A 25,116-nucleotide genomic window follows, 5' to 3' on the forward strand; every position below is an offset into this window, starting at 1 on the left:
CACCTCCGTAGAGGGCCTCCCATCGGGGGCCTCCGCCGCCGGACGGCAACAAGGCACGCCAGGGCTTGTCCGGTCGACGGACAAGGGCGAGAAAATGGAAGGTGTGCAGCAGCAGTCCGTACAAAAAGCTCCTCTTTGCCGTGCCAAAAGGCACAGAGGGCATGTCCCCGAGGCGGCTCATATTGCGGGGCACCAGCCCCCGAGGGAGGGTTCGGGGCTTGGGGCCAATGTGGAATTCCGTCCGAACAGGGGAACGCTCAGACAGAAGACCACCGCGCACCTGGGCCGCCTCAAGACCCAAAATAACGTCGGGTCCGAGCACGACCGTTCTCAGGTCTTGGATGGCATCGGCTGCGACCTGGACACTCACAGACGCGCGTCGCGCCAACTCCTGCGGGAGCATCCAGCCCAGTCCTCCGCCACCCAGCACGTCCCCGATTCTGGTCACCCCTGCAGCCACAGCCCTCCTCTCCGCCAACCACTGAAAAGGACGGAGGGGCGGATTCCTGAGCAGCGGCTCTCTGACGATAGCCGCTACTCCTGACGGGGGAGAGCTGCGTCGCGAGGCGACCACTTTCCAGACTTTGATCAGGTCCTGGTAAAAGACGGGCAACGCCTGCAAGGAGCCACCGAGGCCCAGCTGTTCTATAAACAGGAGCTGCACGTCATAATTCAGGCCGTGCACCTGACGGAGGAAATACGTCATCAGGGCACACCATCTAGGAGGAGGCTCGACGTAGAGGTATCGCTGCAGGGTCTGAAGGCGGAAAGTCGCCACCTGTGTGCGTAGGCACATAAATTATGGCCAGTGACCCTGCAATTTCCATCTGTTTCAGATGAAGTTACATTGTTTCATAGTTTGCCATTGTGAGATTTGAACTCTTGATACTCTTTCGAGTACAAACCTGTTTCCATCTGTTTCAGATGAAGTCACATTGTTCCATAGTTTGCCATTGTGAGATTTGAACTCTTGATACTCTTTTGAGTAAACCTGTTTCCATCTTGGGGTTACAAACCCAGTACCATAACCACTTGGCTATTTAGGCCAAGCTTAAAGCCTACTGCACCTGGTATTCCCAGGCAGTCTCCCATCCAAGTACTAACCAGGCCTGAGTCTGCTTAGCTTCCGAGATCAGACGAGATCGGGCGTTTTCAGACTAGTATGGCCATAGGCAAAGTTTATAGTTTTTGCCAGTGTGAGATTTGAACTCTTGATCTTGGGGTTACAAACCCAGTACCATAACCACTTGGCTATTTAGGCCAAGCTTAAACTCTGTAACTGAATGGGTTTTGAGTGAGTTAAAATTGGGCCCTAATTATTGTTAATGTGTTTCCATTTGATGATTTAATCACCCTAATTGATTAACCAAAAGAGCAAAACTGACAATTCCTGCACTGAGGGCATTGCAAATCTAATCCCTGTTCCTGCAGAACCCTAACTGACATATAATTTTAAGTAGGTCTAGCTCCTTTCAACCAACCTTTAGGTTGTAATCAGGAGGAACTAAATGCCCCATTGTAAAGGAGCACCACTAATGCATAGTAATAAAAACTTTAAAGGAGAAATTAAAATAACATTCCCAGGGATGAAGTATCCTCGTTTCCCCTATCCACCCCCCTCTCCTGCCGACTTGTCGCAAAATTCAGATGATGTAAGATAGGCGCATAACAATTCATAGAATGGCATGCACAAAATGATGGCTGGGCGGTCATATGCGCCAGTGACAGTTTGCGAGGATTATCAGTACTCATGCTAGAATAAAAACAAAAATACCTGGAAAAACTCAGCAGGTCTGACAGCATCCGCGGAGAGGGATACAGTTAACGTTTCCAGAAGGGTCATTCGGACTCGAAATGTTAACTATATCCCTCTCCGCAGGTGCTATCAGACTTGCTGAGTTTTTCCAGTATTATTGTTTTCGTTCTAAATTTCCAGCATCCGCAGTATTTTGCTTTCATCTCAGTATCCATACTAACTGTTTCCATTTCCACAGGACAAAAATTCATTTTCAAAAAATTGTAATCAACTAATTCAGGTAGTAAATTCCGATTACATGTTAACGATGACACAACCAGCAGCCGTCAACGCCCTTTAAAATGTTATCTCCCATATCCATTTAATCAGGTGATCGGGGCGGTTTCTGAGCTGGTTAAAATTAGTACTCACTTTGCCCGAGTTCTTCATTACTTCTGACAGACGGAGCCTGGCAATGGGGAAACGGGTGATACTTGCTCTTTTCACGGTGATACTTTCTGTGGTCGCGTACCGGCTCGTAGACCTCTGGTAATTTCTGCATACTTTTCCAAGTTGGACGAAAGTGAGAAAGGATGGACGGGAAGATTGTGGGATTTTTTTTTATTTGAAGAAGTGTGAAGTTCTGGCTCCGTCCCCAGAAAGGGGCGAGGTTAATGTGCAACTGGCTCAGGTCGACAAATGAGGGCGATAGCTTTGATTATAAATATGGCTTACGATTCAAAATTGATGTGCAGTCTATTGCTCCAATTGTAATTTCTCCTTCAAAACGTGGCTCCGAAATGAAGGGTCATAACCCACCCACCCAAAATTGCGGCCGACTCGCCTTCAAGTTTGAGTGGGCTGATGAGTGGGAGGTGAGTCATTTGTCCCTCCCACGCGCGCGCACACTCACTCACTGATATGGGAGAGTTGACCTAGGCTCTGAAAACATTCAGGATGTGGGAACATTGGGAACACATTGCTGGTTGGAGTCCTAGTTTGCTACCCAAACATTTTCCCAATTTGAGGTTGAAATTGCTGTGATGCCAGAATGGGGGTGGGGTTGAACCGGGTGGAGAGCAGGGGATTGGAGGCTAGGAGCGGTGAGGGTGCGGTGTGAGTAGCTGTGAGAATGGAGATAACTAAGGGTAGGGTGGGGAGAGCTGTGAGAACAAATGGCTGTTTGAACTGCTGGGCTTAAAAGCCCCTTTTTTCACTGTCTTGTTTGGAGCAGGAATCTCTGGCCTCAAAGATCAAATGATTAGGCCACGTTGATCGTTCAAACGCCAGGGTTTAAAGGGGCCTCACAGCTGTTAACACTCGGACGGAGCTCCACGGGCAACCGTTGCTGCCTCACAGCCACGAAGTTTTCACTGGGGTTACGAACCATGGTTTGGGAAGCCCTTTTCTAGAGGTTGCAAGCTGGTAACGATAGACGCTACATCCCTGGCTGTTACAGAGCGCCCGTTTAAAGCACTTCGAGTGCATTGAGTGTTTGTTTTTAAAATCCACGTGGGTTTGCTGACGCAATGAAGAGAGCAGACCTGACTCCTAAATCTCCCAAGGTCAGGTGCTACTGTGCAGAGCAATCTCGGAAAGCTGGGAGGCATTGGAGACAGATAAGCCCTGTCAACTCATGAGTCACTGGAAATTGAAATAAATGTGCAATAGTTATAATCATGACAAATAGGTGCCGAAAGCAATATGTTTCAGGACGTGTCGCAATAATTATGTATACCTGAGGCTTTATTTTAATCTTTTAATGGATGTGAACATTGCTGGCTATCCCAACATTTGTTGCGCATCCCTAATTGCCCTTGAGAAGATAGTGGTGAACACTTCCTTGAACTGCTGCACTCTCATGTGTTATAGGTACAACTGCAATGCTGTAAGGATAGTTCCAAATCAGAATGGTGAGTATCTTGGAAAGGAACTTGCAGATGATGGTGTTCCCATGCATCTGCTTCCTTGTCCCTCCAGGTTGTAGATGTCATGGCCATTTAAGACTGAGATGAGGAGGAATTTCTTCACTCAGACAGTGGTGAGTCTTTGGAATTCTCTAGCCCAGAGGGCTGTGGAAGCTCAATCATTGAGCATGTTCAAGACAGAAATTAATTTTTTGGATATTACTGACATCAAGGGATATGGAGATAGTGTGGGAAAGTGGTGTTGAGGGAGATGATCAGCCATGATCTAATTGAATGGTGGAGCAGGCTAGACGGGGCCGAATGGCCTACTCCTGTTATGTTTGGAAGATGCTGTCGAAAAAACTTTGAGTTGATGCAGTGGATCTTGTAGATGGTACACACTGCTCTCACTGTGTGTCAATGGTGGAGAGAGTGAATGTTGGTAGATGGGGTGCCAATCAAGCTGGTTGCTTTGTCCTGGATGGTGTTGAGCTTCTTGAGTTTGTGGGAACTGCACTCATCCAGGCAAGTGGAAAGAATTCTATCACATTCCTGACTAGTGCCTTGTAGATGGTGTACAAGCTTTGGAAAGTCAGATGATTGCTGCAGAATTCCCAGCCTCTGACCTGCTCCTGTAGCCATAGTATTTATATGGCTGGTCTAGTTAACTTTCTAGTCAGTTACAACCCCCAGCATATTGTTGATGGGGTATTCAGTGATGGTAATGCCATTGAACATCAAAGGGAGGTGATTCGATTCTATCTTGGGAGCAAGTACCATTTGTCCTTCAACAATCAGCCTGAATGCTGTCTAGGGCTTGCTGCATTTGGACACAGTGATCAGTATCTGAGTAGTCGACAAATGGAACTGAAAACTGCACAAGCGAACATCCTCATTGATTGTAAGTGTCACTTTATAGCACTTTAACTGCCAGCTTCCATCACTTTGAGAGTAGACTGTTAATTGGCTGGATTAGATTTGTCTTGCTTTTGTAGGCAGGACACACCTGGGCCATGTTCCATTTTGTTTGGTGGATGCCAGTGTTGTAGCTGTATTTGATTAGCAGCATGGCCAAAAACTGTCATCTATGATGTTGGGGAACTCTGGAGGAGGCTGAATAGATCATCCAATTGACATTTCTGGCTGAAGATGGTTGCAAATGTTTCAGCCTCATCTTTTGCACTGACATGCTGGGCTCCCCCATCATTGAGGATGGGGCTGTTTGTGGAGTCTCCTCCTCTGGCTAGTTGTTTCATTGTCCACCATTAATAACTGGATGTGGGAGGACTGCAGAACTTTGATCTGATCTGTTGGTTGTGGGATCACATGGTGGAAGAAGTTTACAATAGACAGTTGTTTGGCATGCATGTAGTCCTGTGTTGTAGTTTCACGAGGTTGCTGTCTCATTTTTAGTATATCTGGTGTGCTCTCCTGCACTCCTTGTTGAACCAGGGTTGGTCCACTGGCCTGGTGGTAATGGTAAAGTTTGGGATACGCTGGACCATGAGATTGTAGATGGTGGTTGACTGAAGTTCTGATGATGGCCCACAGTGCCTGATTTATGTTGTAGAAAGTGATATGACAGCTGGAGTAATTTGGCCAGTAATAAAAACAAAAGGGCTGTAAATGTGGGAAGTCTCAATATTTTTGATGAAGACAGGTTAACATTTCAAGTGCAGGCTTTTTCTTTAAAAAGAAAGGATAAAACCCTAAAGAGCATTGTTTATAAAAAGTGGGGAGAGCAGGATGAGGGAGATGAGTAAGGCAGGTTTTGGAAATAGTGGAAGCTAATGGATTTATACTCGAGTATATCAATAAGGTGCCCTTCTCGAGGGCAACTAGGGATGGCCAATAAATGCTGGCCCAGACAGCGAAGCCCACATCCTGTGAATGAATTAAAAAAAAACTATTTTAATTAAACAAATTTAACTAACAGCTCCTTAAGCAGGCAAGTGTCTCAACTCTTGAGCAAAACAAATAGTTAAATAAACCAATTAACTGAAGAGCCACTCCTTAAAGTCATTCTTTATAAAACAAATGAGCAAATTAACAAATCAAATTGAAGTAATAGCCTCTTAAAGGGCACTGTAACTGAAACAAAATTCCAAAGGAAACGTGAGTAACTAAATCTAAATATAATTTTGTGGGGTGAAGAAACACTCCAGCTCCTGCAGTGCTCACTGGTCATGGAAGGCCTCAAGTATGCCAGTGGACCTAATGGGTTTATAAGCAAGATGCTTATTTGGAAAGGTTAATTCTTTAGAATAAACTGTCAAAGTATTGCTGAAAAGAGAGATGTTGCTGAAGCTTTTCATCTTGAACTCATTGGGACAAGAATGCCAAATTTCAAACAATCGCAGCAATTTATACTTTGAGAAGAAGGTGCTGATTGGTTAGCTGACTCTAGCTGAGGCAATGCCATGGAGAAAGCAACAGGGAAACTAAAAGCTTCGCAAGCTCCTGGGTAATTCAAAAATGGCAAAAGGTTTGGACTTCTGTTTGCAGAGAATGGGTCTCTGCATATGAATGTATGCACTTCTAGCAAGCATAAATGAGCCGTAGTATGAGTTTGACTGATTATCTTAAATTGCTTGTTAGTGTAGCTATTAGCATACTCAACATTCAGCACTTGCTGGACAATGTTGGAATCGCATCCAACAGTAGCTGTTTTGGGTTTTGCAAATGTGGGCTGGTTTGAGTGCAGACTGGACTCTGCCTATATACTTTGGTTTCATTGGTTATAACAAAGTGACCATTGTTATCTGATTATTCTCTTGCATGTTGACTTATTTAGTAATATACTGAATATTTGCTCAGCTATCTCGTTTAAACTTTGGGGATACAAGTAACTGTTGCATGACTATACTCTGAAACATGACCTGTGTTTGGCAATGATGTAGTGTGCTTGTTACTCGAGTGCAAATTCCACTTTGGTTCAGTTGCTATGTTGGAAATGGAAATATTAAGAGGGAGAATCGGTAACATCAATCATGGGAGTAGGTAGGTCAGGTGTTTCTCACGTGTTGGTGCAGACATGATGGGCTGAAGGGCCTCTTCTGCACTGTGTGATTGTGATCTTAATCCCAACTGCTTCAACCTGACCAGTGTCTATTGAGCAATATTGTATTTTCTGTCTATTCATGAATGAGATGAAGTTACAAATTTTAGGTTTTTGCATTATACACACATTTAGTGTCTCCTGCAAGTGCCTCCATTAACATTTCCCTGCCTGATATCTGTTTAAGTAATAATACAGCTTAGGGGTTTTAACTTGTACTAATGCTCCACATACAATACTAAAACTGTCACCTGCACTTTTTTTGTGGAGGGTGGATTGAAAGGCACTCAGAAAGCACATGCAATGGAATTTGGTTTATTTGATCTATACTATGCACTCTCATGATCCCCATGGAGACTGATGCCTTTAATTGGAAGTTGAATTTTTTAAAAAGTTATCTTGTGGATGACAGAAAATTTCATGTTTTAAGATGCTTACTGTAACAGACAAAATACTATTGACTAAATAATATTTTTGTAGTTAACTTATATTTAAACTGCAGAACAGAGCTTTTAACATATCTGGAAAAATATTTCACAACTATACATTACACTATCTTCTAAGTAGACATTCAGTTCTTCCAGAATCAGTGCTAAATGATTTTTAGTTCCAAAGGGTTTACTTCTTTTTCTTTCTCAGCCTGGTAGCTTCTAACCAAAGAACTGTCCTTCACGGTGAGATTATTACTGAAGATCCTCCCTCTAGTGCAAAGGCAAATTTTCGAGCTTTGTTTTAGCTCCTCATGAATTTGGTCTTTTCAATCCAAGTATGAGCTTCCACCCACATTCCGTCACAGTAAACCATAGAGACTTTTGGCATCTAGCAGCTCTTTCTCTCCTGGACCCTGGCAGACTAACCCACCTGTCTGTGATATTCAGTGACCTTTTTGGAAACCCATCACAATGGCTTCCTCTGTACTCTTCCCATCTAAGCTCATCAGCATGGCAATCTGAATCACCTGGGCTTTGTGTCCAGTTAGCTTCTGTAGACAAATCTATTTAGTGCCTGAAAGACTTGATTGGGAACTTTGCTATTCCCATCTAATGAGGTAGATTTTCAACATGCCTGCATGAAAACTGATTTTTCAATCAAAATAAAAATCCACTCCAATATATTTAAGCAGACTGTTAAATTATTGTTGTTTCCATTGGTTTGCAGCAATAAGATGGGAGTATTCAGAGAGCTGGATCTGGTTGAGCCTGGTAATTGCCATCTGATCAAAGGAATTGGTATGTAGTTCTGTTATTTACTTGTATTCACCTGTAAAGAGAAATTACAAAAATTGAAAGGTAAAATTTAAAACATCAAACATTGATTCCAAGATAATTGGTTTGGTGTGATGGGTTTCATGTAGATAGGAAAGACTGTACCCAAGCAGCATCTGCACAGACAGTGGTCACAGTAGAAAATAAAAGGGGCAAAGAGTGCATGAGAATGAGTTAACGGACAACATTAAAGGGAGTGTGGGGCTGATTAAGGAGCAAAAATAGGAGATTTTGTAGAGACCGGGTGTAATTAAAGTTCTAAGTGAGTACATTTAATGTGTCCTAAATAGAGAATGGTGTCAATGTTACAGTAAAGGAAGTACTAGAGAAATTGGACAAGATAAAAATAGAGGAGTTAATTAAAGTTAGCACTGCTTAAATCACTGGGTCTAGATTGTTGAAGGAAGCAAAGGAGATAGCAGTGGATCTGCCCACAATCTTTAATCCTCCTTGGACATGGGCATGATACCAGGGGAAACTCCTGGTCAAAAAAAGATTACAAGCCAGTCAGTGATGAACAGAAGTTTAAACAATAAGCTGAGACAAAATTTGTCACTTCAAAAAATACAGGTTAATCAATGACAGCCAAATATGGGTTGATTAAAGGCAAATTATGTTGGATTAACCTGAGGATTTTTTTTGAAGTAACAGAGGGTTAATGAAGGCAGTGAGGTTGATGTACATAATGTCTTTGAAATAACATTTGATAAAATGCCACATCATAACAAGCTTGTTAGCAAAATTGAAACTCCATGAGTTTAAAGGGAAACTGATGATGTGAATATGAAATTGGCTATGAGACCGAAAACAGTAGTAGTGAATGTTTTTTTTTTGAACTGAAGGAAAAATACAATGGTGTCTCCCAGGGATCAGTATTAGTACTTCTACTCTTTTATAACCTGGATTGGGGATTTAGGGTTTGGTTTCAAAGCTACCAGTTGACATAAAACTTGGCAATATCATGACTAAAGGGTGAATCCTAGGCGCTCTCAATAGAGGCGGGGGGTGGGAGGGTGGTGTGCTGAATCTTTATAAACTACAGGTTATGTTAGAGGGTTGTGTCCAATTCTGGGTATTACACTTTAGGAAGAATATCAAAACCTTAATCAGGGTGTAGAGTGATACCAAGCATGAGGGACTTCAGTCATGTGCAGTGACTAGAGAAATTGGGGTTGCTTATTTCAGATTGGAGAAGGTTATAGGAAGGGGAAATTGTTTTGCCCTGCTGGGTCTATCAAAACCCTAAATTTTTAATGTTTTCCTTTGCCTTCCCCTTAACCTTTTTCTAAAGTGAACAATCTCAGCTTTGCATTAAATGTGAAGCATTCCATGCACTTGACTGTCTTATCAACTTGCCTTATCACCTTTTTAATGATTTACAAATTTACACTCCCAGGTCCCTCTGCTCTTGCACCCTCCAAAATAGTGCCATTTATAGTCTCTCTCCATGTGTTTCCCCTGAGTCACTTCATGTTCATCCACATTAGATTAAATCTGCTCATTGTCTACTCATTTCACGAGCCCGTATCGGTCCCCATGAAGTCTGCTACAATGCTTCTCCTTATTTAATACATTCCAAAGTTCTGTATAATTGAGATTCAGTACTGGCTGTTGGACATTCTCTGGAAACACCTCTGCCAGATGTCTCTTTCCATTCTGTTTCAGTTTGTCTTGCAGCTTGATTCTATTCTTGATGATGATAGCTGTTTGGTAACACTTTTGAAGCCATAGTGTGTCATCTCATTGACTGATTTTTTTAAATGAATTAAATATTTTCCTGTTCCAGAGCATGGTTCTGAAGATATTAACATTCTCCCTGGAGGGTTGGCCCTTATCAGCTCTGTAAGTCTGCACTTGATATTTATCTAATGCTTTTTTAAAGAAACTATAATTGGAAGGTATTAGAAAATGTTTACATAAACTAAACTGGGCATATATAATGGTAGTATGTTTCCTTTTCCCTTATGAACCTATCAAACATGAGCAGTGATAATGCAAATATCCTCTAATATAATGGTTTTTATTTTGAATGTCCATACAATGCTACACATTCACTTGATTAAAAATATCTACTTAAATCTGTAAAGCGATACTGTTTTACTCTTCAATACCTAGAAATAGTAAAACGGTATAAGTGCACTGTTTAAAAATACATTAGATTAGAAATGTATTTTGACATTTGTGAAGGGGTTAGAATCAGAATTTTTTGCACAGATGGAGGTCATTTTAGCCCCATGCTGGCCCTCTGATAGTTATTCATTTAGTCCCATTGTGCTGTTATTTTTTTAATATAAAAATCCTCCCTTTGAAAAGCCAATTGCACTAGTTCTGCTTCCAATGTTGTCTCTTGTAAATATAAAGAGTCACTTAACCAAAACCATAAATGGAGTAGTTAAGGTCTTGAATATAAGCCTTTAAATTATCGGCTTGCTGACTAATAGAAGTTCATTTCACCAGCATGCTTTATCAAAATGACTTATTTTGAACACCATATATAGTTTAGCCTCTTAACCTGGGGCAGGATATTTCTCTCAAAGGAGTCAATTTTCCCATTTAAAATTTTATCAAACTTTTTAAGATAAATTTAAACGTTCTCTGGTTTATGGAGGGTTTTATGTTAAATTTTGTAATTTGATTTGGAAATGTTACATAGATCAACTGGTACCACAGTTTAAATCTGTATATCATATCAATGTTCCCTCTGAGCTGCAACCAGACAGAGACTCGATGCACAGGTGGTGCACAAGTTTGTCACTCAAAAGTTATTGCATGTGTATGACCACACAAATTTAAAGGGACAACTCACTTAAATTACCCATGCATTTCAAAAAAAAAAATTAGAGGGTGCGTTGATCACCATATTATGTTCTAACAAAGCTTTGACATTAGCTTCCATTGGTTGGCTGGTGTGATGTGTGAGCCATGTTCTGATTATGCTGCTTGATACTGTACCCATTTTACAGTACTGTACTTTTAAGTTACACTGTTACTTGTATCTGTCGAAGACAGGCTAAGTGCTTGTGCAAAATGACAAAACTTATTTGCAGTAATAACTTTGAAGACTAATTGTAATTTAAAATTCTGAAAAGTACAGATTATTATATGCCTAGAGATTTAAATTCTATTGCTTCGCATTGAACATATTTTTATTACTTATTTCTTGCTTTTACATTTGCTTTAAGGGCCTGAAGTACCCATCACTGCCTAACTTTGACAGTGATCGACCAGGGCAGATTCTCCTAGTGGATCTAAATAAACCAACCCTGACAGCTGTTGAACTGAGAATCAGTCGTGGGTTTGATGTGGAATCCTTTAATCCACATGGATTGAGTACATATATAGATGAAGGTAGGTGTCAAGAAAGTTACTGTTTACTTGGGAGAACTTTGGATCAGAGGAGTACTATTAATCAATAAGGTGAAAGTGGAAAGATGTTTGATAGTTTGCCAATTTATGTAAGACTTATTTTGACATTTTCCTGTTGTTTGGCAATAAGAACATAATTACAAATGATGAATATGTTAACTCTTGTACACACCCAAATCCTGTCAATATATTTAATGTCTATTTGAGCATACAACAATGTTCTTAGCATTACATGGGTTCACTAACACTCTGCTTCATTTCTAGATGGTACTGTGTATGTTTTTGTTGTGAATCATCCACGGAATATTACCACAGTGGAGGTTTTTATGTTTGAAGAGGACCAAAATAGTCTAATTCATTTAAAGACCATCCAACATGAACTTTTACACAGGTACATTGAGAAACTGAAGATGTTGGTTGTTGATTGACAGGCAATTTGATGTGAAAAATTTTTTTTAAAAGATGGTTGAACTAAAAATTAGCTGCAACTGAAAGACTTAAACATGTCCAACTGTGTAAGCCAATAGTGACAAATGTAGCATGCATCATTTGTGTTTTGAAGTAGATACAGTTTTTTAAAATTTGAAGGTAATGGGTAAATTGTTCTGGCCAGATGCATTTCTGTCCAATTTATTTTGTTCAAGCTGTCCACTGTCCATCCTAGTTCCATATCATCTGCAAATTTAACCAATTTGCATTAATTTCCGTATCCAGGTTGTTTTATATAAAAAGCAACAAGTGGATCCAGTACATACCCCATTCCGTAATTGCTCCTCACATAACACCTACTAGTTTCCTATGCTTCAGCTAATTTATTAGTTCTCAGATTTAATTACTAGATACCAGGACTGTCCCACCCCCTTTATTGAATAAGGGTGTCACATTACTCTCCCACTCTCCCACATAAAAGGAAGATTATGACCAGCCCTTCTGTTGTCTCCCCCCCTTTTGCTTCTTTAGCAACCTGGGATGCAAGCTGGACCAGGCAACCTATCCACTCTAAGTTCAGTCAGCCTTTCCAGTATATCCTGCCTATCAATTTTTATTGCATCCATTACCTCCACCATCTCCACTTATATTCAGTCCGGAAGGCTGTGAAGTGCCTAATCGGAAGATGAGGTGCTGTTCCTTCAGTTTGCGTTGAGTTTCACTGGAACAATGCAGCAGGCCAAGGATGGACATGTGGGCAAGAGAGCAGGGTGGAATGTTGAAATGGCAAGCGACAGGGAGGTCTGAGTCATGCTTGCGGAAAGACTGAAGGTGTTCTATAAAGCGGTCACCCAGCCTGCGTTTGGTCTGTCCAACGTAGAGGAAACCGCATTGGGAGCAATGAATGCAGTAGACTAAATTGAGGGGAGTGCAAGTGAAATGCTGCTTCACTTGAAAAGAGTGTTTGGGCCCTTGGACGGTGAGGAGAGGGGAAGTAAAGGGGCAGGTGTTGCACCTTCTACGGTTGCATGGGAAGGTGCCTTGGGAGGGCTTGAGGTGTAGGGATGATGGAGGAGTGGACCAGGGTGTCCCAGAGGGAACGATCCCTGCATAATGCTGCCCGGAGGTGGGGGGGGTCGGGGGGGGGGGGGGGATGCGCGTGGTGAAGGGAAGATGTGTTTGGTGGTGGCATCATGCTGGAGTTGGCGGAAATAGCAGAGGATGATCCTTTGAATGCAGAGGCTGGTGGGGTGATAAGTGAGGACAAGGGGGACCCCATCATGTTTCTGGGAGGGAGGGGAAGGTGTGAGGGCAGTTGCGCGGGAGATGGGCCGGACACAGTTGAGGGCCTTGTCAACCACCACAAAATTAATACATTTTTCCAGGTCCAGACTAATTTTGCCCAGATTAATTTTGCTTCCAATTTCCACCCCTCCTTCATTTTCACATGGTCCATTTCTGACCCTTGTTGACATCTCTGTCTCAATTTCTGGTGATAGACTGTCCACCAATATTCATTACAAGCCAACCGACTCCCACAGCTACCTCGACTACAGCTCTTCACACCCCACTTCCTGTAAGGACTCCTTCGAATTCTCTCAGTTCCTTCGCCTCCGTCGCATCTGTTCTGATGATGCCACTTTCAAAAACAATTCCTCTGACATATCTTCCTTCTTCCTTAACCGAGGTTTTCCACCCACAGTGGTTGACAGGGCCCTCAATCATGTCTGGCCCATCTCCCGTGCATCCGCCCTCACTCCTTCCTCTCCCTCCCAGTAACATGATAGGGTCCCCCTTGTCCTCACTTATCACCCCACCAGCCTTCGCAGTCCCTCTGGGACACCCTGGTCCACTCTTCCATCACCCCCTACACCTCAACCACCTCCCATGGCACCTTCCTATGCAACCGCAGAAGGTGCAACATCTGCCCCTTTACTTCCCCTCTCCTCACCGTCCAAGGGCTCAAACACTCCTTTCAAGTGAAGCACTATTTCACTTACACTTCCCTCAATTTAGTCTATTGCATTCATTGCTCCCAATGCGGTTTCCTCTACATTGGATGACCAAACACAGACTGAGTGACCGCTTTGCAGAACACCTTCGGCCTGTCTGCAAGCATGACCCAGACCTCCCTGTTGCTTGCTATTTCAACACTCCACCCTGCTCTCGTGCCCACATGTCCGTCCTTGGCCTGCTGCATTATTCTAGTGAAGCTCAATGCAAACTGGAGGAACAGCACCTCACCTTCCGACTAGGCACTTTACAGCCTTCAGGACTGAATATTGAGTTCAACAACTTCAGATCATGCACCCTCTCCTCAATCCCCACCCCCTTTCCGATCTCCCCCCACCCACCTTTTTTTTTCCAATAATTTATATAGATTTTTCTTTTCCCACCTATTTCCATTATTTTTAAATGTATTTCCATCCATTTGTTTTATCCCTACCTTTTAGCCTATTTTGATCCCTTCCCTTCCCTCCACCCCAACCCCACTAGGGCTATCTGTACCTTGCTTGTCTTGCTTTCTACCCTTAATTAGCACATTGCTTAGATAATATCACCACCTTCAACACCTCTTTCTCCTTTTGTCTAGACATCTTCTGGCTATCTCCACCTATCACTGGCCCACTATCCAGCTCTACCTGTCCCACACCGCCTGCTGCCCCCCCTCCCCAAAACCCGTTAATAATTCACCTCTTCTATTTTCACTTAGTTTTGTTTCCAGTCATACGGACTCAAAACGTTAATTGTGTTCCTCTTCGCAGATGCTGCCAGACCTGCTGAGTTTTTCCAGGTATTTTTATTTTTATTTTTGTTTTGGATTTCCAGCATCTGCAGTTTTCTGCTTTTTGCTTATAACCTATTTATACAATTTAGGCATTTTTTGAGAAATTTTGTTCTTTGCAGGTCAACCCCCAAGAATATTGTGGAACCATTTTGTGGTACAACTTAATATATAATTTTTTTCCCAGTTTTACAAGTTAATTTCTTTTCTTTTCTTCTAGTGTGAATGATATTGTAGCACTAAGCTCTGACAGTTTCTATGCCACAAATGACCACTATTTTGCTCATGAAACCCTAAAGACTTTGGAGTTTGTTCTTGGCTTCTCATGGTGCAGTGTTGTTTACTACAGTCCCTCTGAGGTAAAAGTGGCGGCAACAGGATTTAGAGTTGCTAATGGGATTAATGTTTCCCCCGACAAAAGGTAAGTTCTGATAGTTTCATTTCTTACTGACTGGCTGTGATCAAAGGAAATTTGTGTAAATGAATTGATATTTTCACATAGAGCAAGTGCAGAGTGAGATGTCATACATAGAAACATAGAAAATAGGAACAGGAGTAGGTCATTTGGCCCTTTGAGTCTGCTCCACCATTCAATGTGATCATGGCTGATCCTCCACTTCAACGCCATACTCCCGCTCTGTCCCTGTACCCCTTGACACCTTTAGAGCCCAGAAATCTAACTCTTACCTTAAATATATTCAGTGACTTGGCCTCCACAGCTTTCTGCTGTAGAGAATTCCACAGGTCCTTCACCCTCTGAAGAAATTCCTCCTCATCTCAGTCCTAACTGGCCTATCCCATATCCTTAGATAATGATCCTTTTGTGGTAGACCACCCCCCACCCAAGCCATAGGAAACATCATCCAGGCCTGTCAGAATTTTGTATGTCTCAGTGAGATCCCCTTTCATCCTGCTAAACTCCAGTGAATACACACCTGGTTGACCCGATCTCTCCTCGTATGACAATCCTGCCATCCCAGGGATCAGTGTGGTGAACCTTCACTGCAGTCGCTCAACAGCAAGTATATCAATTTAAGTAAGGAGACCAAAACTGCATGCACTATCCAGGTGTGGTCTTACCTGTACAGCTGCAGTAAGACATCCTTGCTCCTGAAGTCCTCTCGCAATGAAGGCCAACATACCATTTGCCTTACCCTGCTAGTCGCCACCTGCCCCTCTGAAAAAGACCCATTTATTCCTACTGTTTCCTGTCTGCTAACCAATTCTCAACCCATGCCAATATATTACCCTAATCCCATGTGCTTTAATTTTGCACACTGACCTCTGTGGGACTTTATCAAAAGTTTTCTGAAAATTCAAAACATCCACTGGTTCTCTCTTATCTATTCCCATAGTTACAACCTCAAAAAAATCCAGTAGATTTGTCAAACATCCTTTTCATAAATCCATATTGACTTCGTCTAATCCTGCTGATCTTTTCTAAATATCCTGTTATCACATCCTTTATAAAAGATTCTAGCATTTTCCCTACTACTAATGTTAGGCTAACTAGCCTGTAATTCTCTGTTTTCTCTCTCTCTTCCTCCCTGTTAAATAGTGGAGTTACACTTGCCACCCTCCAATCTGCTGGGACTGTTCCAGGATCTACAGAATTTTGGAAAATGACAACTCCTTTAGTACCCTGGGATGTAGATTATTGGGCTGTGGGGATTTGTTGGCTTTCAGTCCCATTAATCTCTCCACAACTTTTTAGTAATTTCCTTCAATTCCTCCTCCTCACTAGACCTTTGGTTCCCTAGTATTTCTGGGAAGTTTTGTGTCTTCATCTGAAGATGGAACTAAAGTAGTTGTTTAATTGCTCTGCCATTTCCTTGCTCTCTCAAATTCTCCCATTTTGGGCTATAAGGGACCTACATTTGTCTTCACTAATCTTTTTCTGTTTGCATATATGTTTCTTGCAAGTTTACTCTCATACTTTTTTTTTCTCTCTCAATCAATCTCTTGGTGCCCCTTTGAATTCTAAACTGCTCCCAATCCTCAGGCTTGCTACTTTTTTGAGCAACTTTATATGACTCTTCTTTGGATGTAAAACTATCCTTAATTTCTCCATGGTTGGGCCACTTTCCCTGTTTTTGCACCAGAAAGGATTGTACAACTGTTGCAATGCATACAATCATTCCTTAAGTATTAGCTATTGCCTATCCACTGTCATGCAATTAATGAATCTACCTTAGCCAACTCGTGCCTCATACATTTGTAGTTTCCTTTTTGTTTAGATTTAGGACCTAGCTTTGGATCAGACTATACTTCGTTTTCCATCCTAATGAAGAATTCATCATGTTATGGTAACTGTTTCCTAAAGGGCTGCACACAATGAGATTATTAACTAACTCCTTCTCATTGCACAATACCAAATCTAGGATAACCTGTTGGTTTCTCAACCTACTGGTCTAAAAAAACCATCTCGTACACACATTAATTCATCTGCCACAGTATGTAGATTAAACTCACCCATGATTACTGTAGCACCTTTGTAACATGCATCTCTAATTTCCTGTTTAATGCTGTCCCCTCCCTACCTTATGACTACTGTTTGGAGGCTTATGGACAAATCCCACTGATGTTTTTCTGCCCCTTGTCGCTTCTTAGCTCCACCCAGACTGATTCCACATCTAGATCTTCTGAGCCAATACCCTCTCTCCACTATTGCACTGATTTCATCATTAACTAACAAAACCCCACCTTTTTTTTGCCTGTCCTTCCTAAATATTGAGTGCCCTTGGATATTCAGTTCCCAGCCTTGGTCATGCTGCAGACATGTCTCCATAATCACAATCATATCGTACCTGATTACATCAAATTGTGCTATTAATTTATCTACCTTACTGCGAATGCTCCATGCATTCAGATACAGTGCCTTTAGACTTGTCTTTTGACCATTTTTACACTTTTTTGGTATTATGGCCCTATTTGCTGTTAGCCCTTGTTTCTTCTACCTTCCACTTTTTGCTTTCTACTTTCCTTTCATTCCTATCTTTGTTTCCATCCCCCTGCCACTCTAGTTTAAACCCTCCCCCACAGTGCTAGTGAATACCCCTGCAAGGATATTGTTCCTGTCCTGCTGGGGTACAAACTGCCCAGCTTATACATGTCCCATTTTCCCCAGAATCAGTCCCAATGCCTCAGATCTAAATCCCTCACTCCTACACAATCTCTCTAGTCTTGCATTCATCTGGTCTATTCTACTATTCCTGACCTCGCTAGCACGTGGCACTGAGTTATCCTAAGATTACTACCTTTTTGAGGTCTTGCTTTTTAATTTATTTCCTAGCTCCCAATATTCTACTTTCAGGACCTCATCCCCCTTTTACCTAAGTCATTGGTACTGATATGTACCGCAACCTCTGGGTGTTCCCCCCTCCTCCTTCAGAATTTCCTGCAGCCACCCTGACACCCTTGACCCTGGCACCAGCGAGGCAACATACCATCCTGGTGTCACATCTGCAGCTGCAGAAACATCTCGGTTCCCCTTACAATAGAATCCCCTATCACTACTGCGCTCCCATTTTTTTCCTCAACCTGTACAGCTGAGCCACTCGTACCATGGACCTGGCTCTTGTTGCATTCTCCTGAGAAGCCACCACCCCAACAGTATCAAAAACAGAAAATCTGTTAGACAGGGGAACCCTGCCTAGTGCTTTTACTCTGGTGGTTACCCATTCCCTTTCTGCTGTGCGCTCATTACCTGCAGTGTGACCACCTCACTGTAAGTGCTATCATGAAGATCTCATCCTTACAGATGCTCCACAGTGACTCCAGCTGCAGATCCAGCTCTGAAAATGTGGATTTCAAGAAGCTGTAGTTCGAGACAGTGTCCTTGGCTTCCCACATTGCACAGGAGGAGCATTCCACTTGGCTGAGCTTCCCTGCCATGTCGTAACCTTAAATTACTCCCTTCACTTTTACTTCCTCTAGTTTAGAGAATATTGAAGACAGCAGAAATATTCACCAGGTCCAATTTTCCAAGGCTGCCATTCTTCTTTCTGAAGAAAGGTAGAAAATGAAAGAACCACCTCTCTCTTCACTGAACTTCCACACTCACCAAACTCCACCTTAAGTATTCTAATGCAGCCAAAGCAGCATTCTGGTGCAGACAAGGTAGCAGTGTAAATGACCTGTCTTTATCTTTCTTTTGAATCTAGCTTTTGAAAACTTGTTCAAGCTAGTTATCTAATTAACTAGCTGCAGCTGCAAGCAGAGCCTGCAATAACCCATTTGAAAATGGATTTTAAACTCCCCTTTTCCCAATAGATAGATTCATAGACTTGTGAACGGGTATGGGGAGAGAGCGGGACTTTGACATTGGGATAGAGGATCAGCCATGATCATATGGAATGGCAGAGCAGGCTTAAAGGACCAGATGACCTACTCCTATTTCCTATGCTGCTCCTATTTTCTATGTAGCCCAAAGAACAACTTTTAGTCAATTGCTAAATTAAAGAAAGACTAAACTTTAGGTAGAAATTTACTGATAAATTAACCCTTAAAAGTTCCCTCACTCACCAAACACCAACTTAAGCACTCTACTGCAACCCAAAGCAGAATTCCATTGCAGACCTTTTCAGCACTAGGCAGTAATTCCTTGCTTAACGGTATAGTTGTGTTCCTGAAAAATGCAACTTTTAAGTAAATCTGATTTCCCCATTACAACCAAAGTAAAAGCTATAATTAGGTCCTTTAGGATCCTCCTTGCCAGAAAAAACATTGAAATACTGTATGTTCTTAAATTCCTGCATTTGTAATGAAATAACTTCTAAATATTTTTTAAATATATATACAGCACATACTTTAAAAATTACAGGTGGTACACTCACTAGCTGCCTGGTTTTAGAGTGAGCATACTCTATCTTGGGTAGAAGATGGTCAGTGTAGGGCGCAGCAAAATAAGTCCCGGGACTTTGGTGCTTGCTGTGGGCTGGAAGCGGAGCAGATGATGTTCCTGGTGGCGGAGAAGACACTGGTGACTTAGACTGCAAGCGTACCAACAGAAGAGATTCTCAGTGGTGGTGCACTGACCCCAATGGCACAGAGGAAAATGGTAGAAAATACCATGTGTACATGTGGGATGTGCAGGCCACAGAAAAGGACTGTGTGGCAATGATGTTATAGTGAAAGTCACAACATTAAACAGGTTTATAATTCCTATTTAAGACCAATATTATAGTGAAGCAATGTTGACTAAGTCAACGTTAACCAGGGATTTGGTGTAGTTCTTCGGTGTAAGTTTACCCATCACTTTATTCTGAGAAAAACAAACCTTTTCTTTGCCTTTTCCCTAAAATTGCTAAGTAATTATCTTGATAGAGACCATTCCAGAATGCAGTTGCAGCAATTATTCTCTGATCTGTCGGTTGACCCCGCATTCACTTTCACTTCCTCCTCCTTGCCCAGAATTGGTAATACATTATTCTTGATAGTAGAATTAACTCCGAAATTGCTGAGACTCACTCACAGCTTCTTATATAAGTGAATCACCTCAAAGTTGTCTTATTCCAGTGCTCTGTGGGACATGTAGAATTCTGCTTGAAAGATATGCTTGCTCTGAACTAATGTCTCTTTTGCCTTTACTGTAGCATGCCACATTGCCTGTGTTTTCCCTAGCGCCAAATGGTTCTGATGGCAGTGTTAGCTTAAAACCTCTGCATGAACTTCAATTAGGAAGTAGTCAAACAAGCTGGATAGCCAGCAATGAAGAATTTGGGCATAAGCAGTTTGTTCTCCCAAATATTGGTCTGAATTTAATGCTCCCCTGTCAGTGGGTTTGAAGGCAGGAGGGACCTGTTAAAACCAGTGGGTAGCCTGCCCACTGCTGCCTGCCATGCCCCCCACTGCAATTGTAACAGCAGGAGGGGTGGCATAGGCCTGCCAGTGGGCCAATTGATACCCTTAAGTGGACAATTATTTTCCACTTAAATACCAGGGGCAGCAGGATGAGGCAATTAACTGGCTTTCAGAGAGGCTCATACCAAGGTTTAACCCCTCTTTTCCACTTCCCCACAGTCAGGTTGCCTGTTATCAATAGTTAGTCACAGTTAGACCAGTTAGTCACAAATATGTTACAAGGTGTTATACAAGCGATCACCTAGCAAGCAGTCATCCTCCTAATTGTATCTGTAGGAGGATTTGCATAATTGGGATAAAGATTTGGGCAATGAGAGTAAAGGGTTAACATCAGAAGCACATGATGCTGATGTAGTGATGTAACATCACTTAATTGTGTAACAGAGAACTAGAGGAAGGAGAAGTTCTAACCATGTGCTGAAGTCCTATATATAAATAGACAATGGCCAAAAAACCCTTTTTAGACCCCAAACACATGATGACAGCAGACAGTGAGTAAAAGACCCAGAAAAAACTCCCAAGAAGCAGCTACAGACCTGTACAGATCCTTTAAAAGAAGGGTGAAAGGAATGGATTCAAAACTCAAACGTTGGAGTATCGTGGGTACAGCAGATGCAAGTTGAGACACAGACCTAGAGTCCGGACAGCAGTGAGCACAGACCTGAGGCAACACCAGTGAAGCAGGAACTATTGTAGGGCATGGTACAGGCATGGAATCTGCATTACCACTCTCAGAACCAATTCAGACTGCTGAAGGCTGACAACAGGCTTAGCACTGGGACAATGAGGGAAAGAGGTTTTCCAGATATGGAACTGCTCCTGGTTTGAACACAAAATATCAGATCAATACATTGCTCTATGCAGTTGGAACTATTACCAATGAGAACAGCAAGGCAGGGAGTTGATGAGACTTCAACTTCTTGTGAAGTCCTGCAAGCATTTGATTCTTATCCAAGTGTTTGTAATAAAAATAATTATAGGGGCAAAATTTAACAAGTAAAAGCAAAGAACAGACAAAAGCATGTTCATTAACAATCTATACAGGCTGGAATAAATTCCAACTACTGTTATGACCCCGCTGGTGTTAGTTGCTGCGCAAACCAAATCCCAGAGGGAAACTTGGCTTATGAGCCACAATCTTTCTTTCTCATGGCATTCTAATAATGAGAAGATGATATATCAATCCTAACAGTGAGAGGTCCAGTAACATATTTGGGTGTTTTAAAATTAAAAGTAAAACATTTTTTTATTAATAAAAAAGTGTAAGCACACAAGATGTGTTATGCAATTAAGGTTAGTCTTACAAAGCATTTCTCCAGAAACACACAGTACTTGCTCAAACCCACAAGTAACCACTTTCCAGGCAACACCCCCTTATAGATATTTAAATATGGAAACCAGTAATATTACACAAGGCAGACTGCTGCAGTTTCAGTAAAGGTGTACCACATGACCTGTACCCTCTTCTATTTGGCTATGGAATTAACTTCAGAATAAAAATGCTTGCTGCAGCCCAAGACTTCTCAACAGCTTAAATCGCTCCAGCTTAATGGCTCAACAGCTAACCAGTTCAATCACTACCTCTAGCTCTCTAACCCAACAGCAATCCATAGTAACGCTAATATACCATTTTTCCCTTTTCATCTCAGTCCTATTGTGTTCTCAGCACTTTGGAAGTCAAACCCTTCCAAATCTTAGATCTTTGTTTTTGAGTCAATAAAATATAATATCCCCACTACTATTTGCCTATGGAATCTTGTAAGATGCAAACATTTTTCTTTGCACCTGACTCTCTTTTGAAATTCAAAGAACCTCTCAATTTATCTAAAAATGCAACTGTTAGATCTAACCTATTTAGTTGTAGCTCAAACTTAACACTTCTAACCTTTTCATGGTTCCAAACACCCAGACAATCTGACTCCTGTTGACCCCTTCCCAGCCTAATTAGATCATGTACACAGACACCCAGCCTTATAGAATAACACAATATTCCCCAAAATATTTGAAAATAATCCATTCTCTCACTGTGGAATATTGAGGGATGAATTGATTCACGATCAAATAGTAGCCAGGGTCTTGGATGAAGCTCAGTCAGATCTCTTGCAAATGAGAGAGGATTTAACCAGTCAAAGCAGAACAAATTTAAGACAAACTCAGCTCCATTTGTTCGTGGAGAAGGTGAGATCCCATGGAAAATGATTGAGGCCACTAGGTATGTAGGCCTGTAGTAATTATACAAAAACATCTCCAAATTAAAGGTGTGGCTATGGGTACCTGCATGGGCCCCAGTTATGCCTGTCTCTTTATGGGGTACGTGGAACATTCCTTGTTCCAGTCCTACTCAGGCCCCCTCCCACAATTCTTTCTCCGGTACATCGATGATTGCTTCAGTGCTGCTTCATGCTCTTGTCTGGACCTGGAAAAATTTATTAATTTTGTTTCAGATTTCCACCCCTCCATTTTCACATGGTCCATCACTGACACTTCCCTTCCTTTCCTTGACCTCTATCTCAATTTCTGGTGAAAGGTCCACCAATATTCATTACAAGCCCACCAACTCCCACAGCTACCTCAACTACAACTCCTCACACCCTGCATCCTGTAAAGACTCCATCCTGTTCTCTCAGTTCCTTTGCCTCCATCGCATTTGTTCTGATGATGCTGCTTTCCAAAACAGTACCTTTGACATGTCTTCCTTCTTCCTTAACCGAGGTTTTCCACCCACGGTGGTTGACAGGGCCCTCAACCGTGTCCGGCCCATCTCCTGTGCCTCTGCCCTCACAACTTCCTTGACTCTGTCTCTGTCTCTCTCTTTCTGACTGTCTGTCTGTCTCTCTCTCTCTCTTTCTGACTCTCTGTCTGTCTCCCAGTCTCTCTCTCTCTCTCTCTCTCTCTCTCTCTCTCTCTCTCTCTTTCTGACTCTGTCTGTCTCCCAGTCTCTCTCTCTCTCTCTCTTTCTGACTCTGTCTCTCTCTCTTTCTGACTCTGTCTCTCTCTCTTTCTGACTCTGTCTCTCTCACTTTGTGACTGTCTGTCTGTCTCTCTCTCTCTCTCTCGCTCTTTCTGACTCTGACTGTCTCTCTCTCTTTCTGACTGTCTCTCTCTCTTTCTGACTGTCTCTCTCTCTCTGACTCTCTGTCTCTCTCTCTCTGACTCTCTGTCTCTCTCTCTCTGACTCTCGGTCTCTCTCTCTCTGACTCTCGGTCTCTCTCTCTCTGACTCTCGGTCTCTCTCTCTCTGACTCTCGGTCTCTCTCTCTCTGACTCTCGGTCTCTCTCTCTCTGACTCTCGGTCTCTCTCTCTCTGACTCTCGGTCTCTCTCTCTCTGACTCTCGGTCTCTCTCTCTCTGACTCTCGGTCTCTCTCTCTCTGACTCTCGGTCTCTCTCTCTCTGACTCTCGGTCTCTCTCTCTCTGACTCTCGGTCTCTCTCTCTCTGACTCTCGGTCTCTCTCTCTCTGACTCTCGGTCTCTCTCTCTCTGACTCTCGGTCTCTCTCTCTCTGACTCTCGGTCTCTCTCTCTCTGACTCTCGGTCTCTCTCTCTCTGACTCTCGGTCTCTCTCTCTCTGACTCTCGGTCTCTCTCTCTCTGACTCTCGGTCTCTCTCTCTCTGACTCTCGGTCTCTCTCTCTCTCTGACTCTCGGTCTCTCTCTCTCTCTGACTCTCGGTCTCTCTCTCTCTGACTCTCGGTCTCTCTCTCTCTGACTCTCGGTCTCTCTCTCTCTGACTCTCGGTCTCTCTCTCTCTCTGACTCTCGGTCTCTCTCTCTCTCTGACTCTCGGTCTCTCTCTCACACTCTCTCTGACTCTGTCTGTCTCTCTCTCTCTCTCCTCTTCTGACTGTCTCTGTCTCTCTCTCTCTCGCTCTTTCTGACTCTGTCTGTCCCTCTCTCTCTCTCTTTCTGACTCTGTCTCTCTCTCTCTTTCTGACTCTGTCTCTCTCTCTCTGACTCTGTCTCTCTCTTTCTGACTCTGTCTCTCTCTTTCTGACTCTGTCTCTCTCTTTCTGACTCTGTCTCTGTCTTTCTGACTCTGTCTCTCTCTTTCTGACTCTGTCTCTCTCTTTCTGACTCTGTCTCTCTCTTTCTGACTCTGTCTCTCTCTCTCTTTCTGACTCTGTCTCTCTCTCTCTTTCTGACTCTGTCTCTCTCTCTCTTTCTGACTCTGTCTCTCTCTCTCTTTCTGACTCTGTCTCTCTCTCTCTTTCTGACTCTGTCTCTCTCTCTCTGTCTGACTCTGTCTCTCTCTCTCTCTCTGACTCTGTCTCTCTCTCTGACTCTGTCTCTCTCTCTCTCTGACTCTGTCTCTCTCTCTCTTCTGACTCTGTCTCTCTCTCTTCTGACTCTGTCTCTCTCTCTCTTCTGACTCTGTCTCTCTCTCTCTTTCTGACTCTGTCTCTCTCTCTCTTTCTGACTCTGTCTCTCTCTCTCTTTCTGACTCTGTCTCTCTCTCTCTCTTTCTGACTCTGTCTCTCTCTCTCTTTCTGACTCTGTCTCTCTCTCTCTTTCTGACTCTGTCTCTCTCTCTCTCTCTCTTTCTGACTCTGTCTCTCTCTCTCTTCTGACTCTGTCTCTCTCTCTCTTCTGACTCTGTCTCTCTCTCTCTTCTGACTCTGTCTCTCTCTCTCTTCTGACTCTGTCTCTCTCTCTCTTCTGACTCTGTCTCTCTCTCTCTCTTTCTGACTCTGTCTCTCTCTCTCTCTCTCTCT

The 25,116-nt window shown here is 42.7% G+C and overlaps 1 protein-coding gene and 1 non-coding gene across 2 annotated transcripts; one reads left to right on the plus strand and one right to left on the minus strand.

Annotated features, from left to right (window-relative positions):
* Nucleotides 1-1,055: 1,055 nt before the first annotated feature.
* On the minus strand, nucleotides 1,056-1,174 carry LOC121276643. Its single transcript, XR_005942714.1, has one exon. It is a non-coding gene; the product is annotated as a 5S ribosomal RNA (ribosomal RNA).
* Nucleotides 1,175-2,139: 965 nt separating this feature from the next.
* LOC121276303 (serum paraoxonase/arylesterase 2-like) lies at nucleotides 2,140-14,970 on the plus strand. Its single transcript, XM_041184564.1, has 6 exons — nucleotides 2,140-2,284; nucleotides 7,859-7,929; nucleotides 9,752-9,807; nucleotides 11,148-11,313; nucleotides 11,596-11,722; nucleotides 14,766-14,970. The coding sequence occupies exons 1-6, from the start codon at nucleotides 2,211-2,213 to the stop codon at nucleotides 14,968-14,970; spliced, it is 699 nt and encodes a 232-aa protein (XP_041040498.1). The 5' UTR covers nucleotides 2,140-2,210.
* The last annotated feature ends 10,146 nt before the right edge of the window (nucleotides 14,971-25,116 follow it).

The sequence above is a fragment of the Carcharodon carcharias genome, chromosome 3 (assembly GCF_017639515.1).
Source record: "Carcharodon carcharias isolate sCarCar2 chromosome 3, sCarCar2.pri, whole genome shotgun sequence".
NCBI classification, from domain to species: Eukaryota; Metazoa; Chordata; class Chondrichthyes; order Lamniformes; family Lamnidae; genus Carcharodon; species Carcharodon carcharias.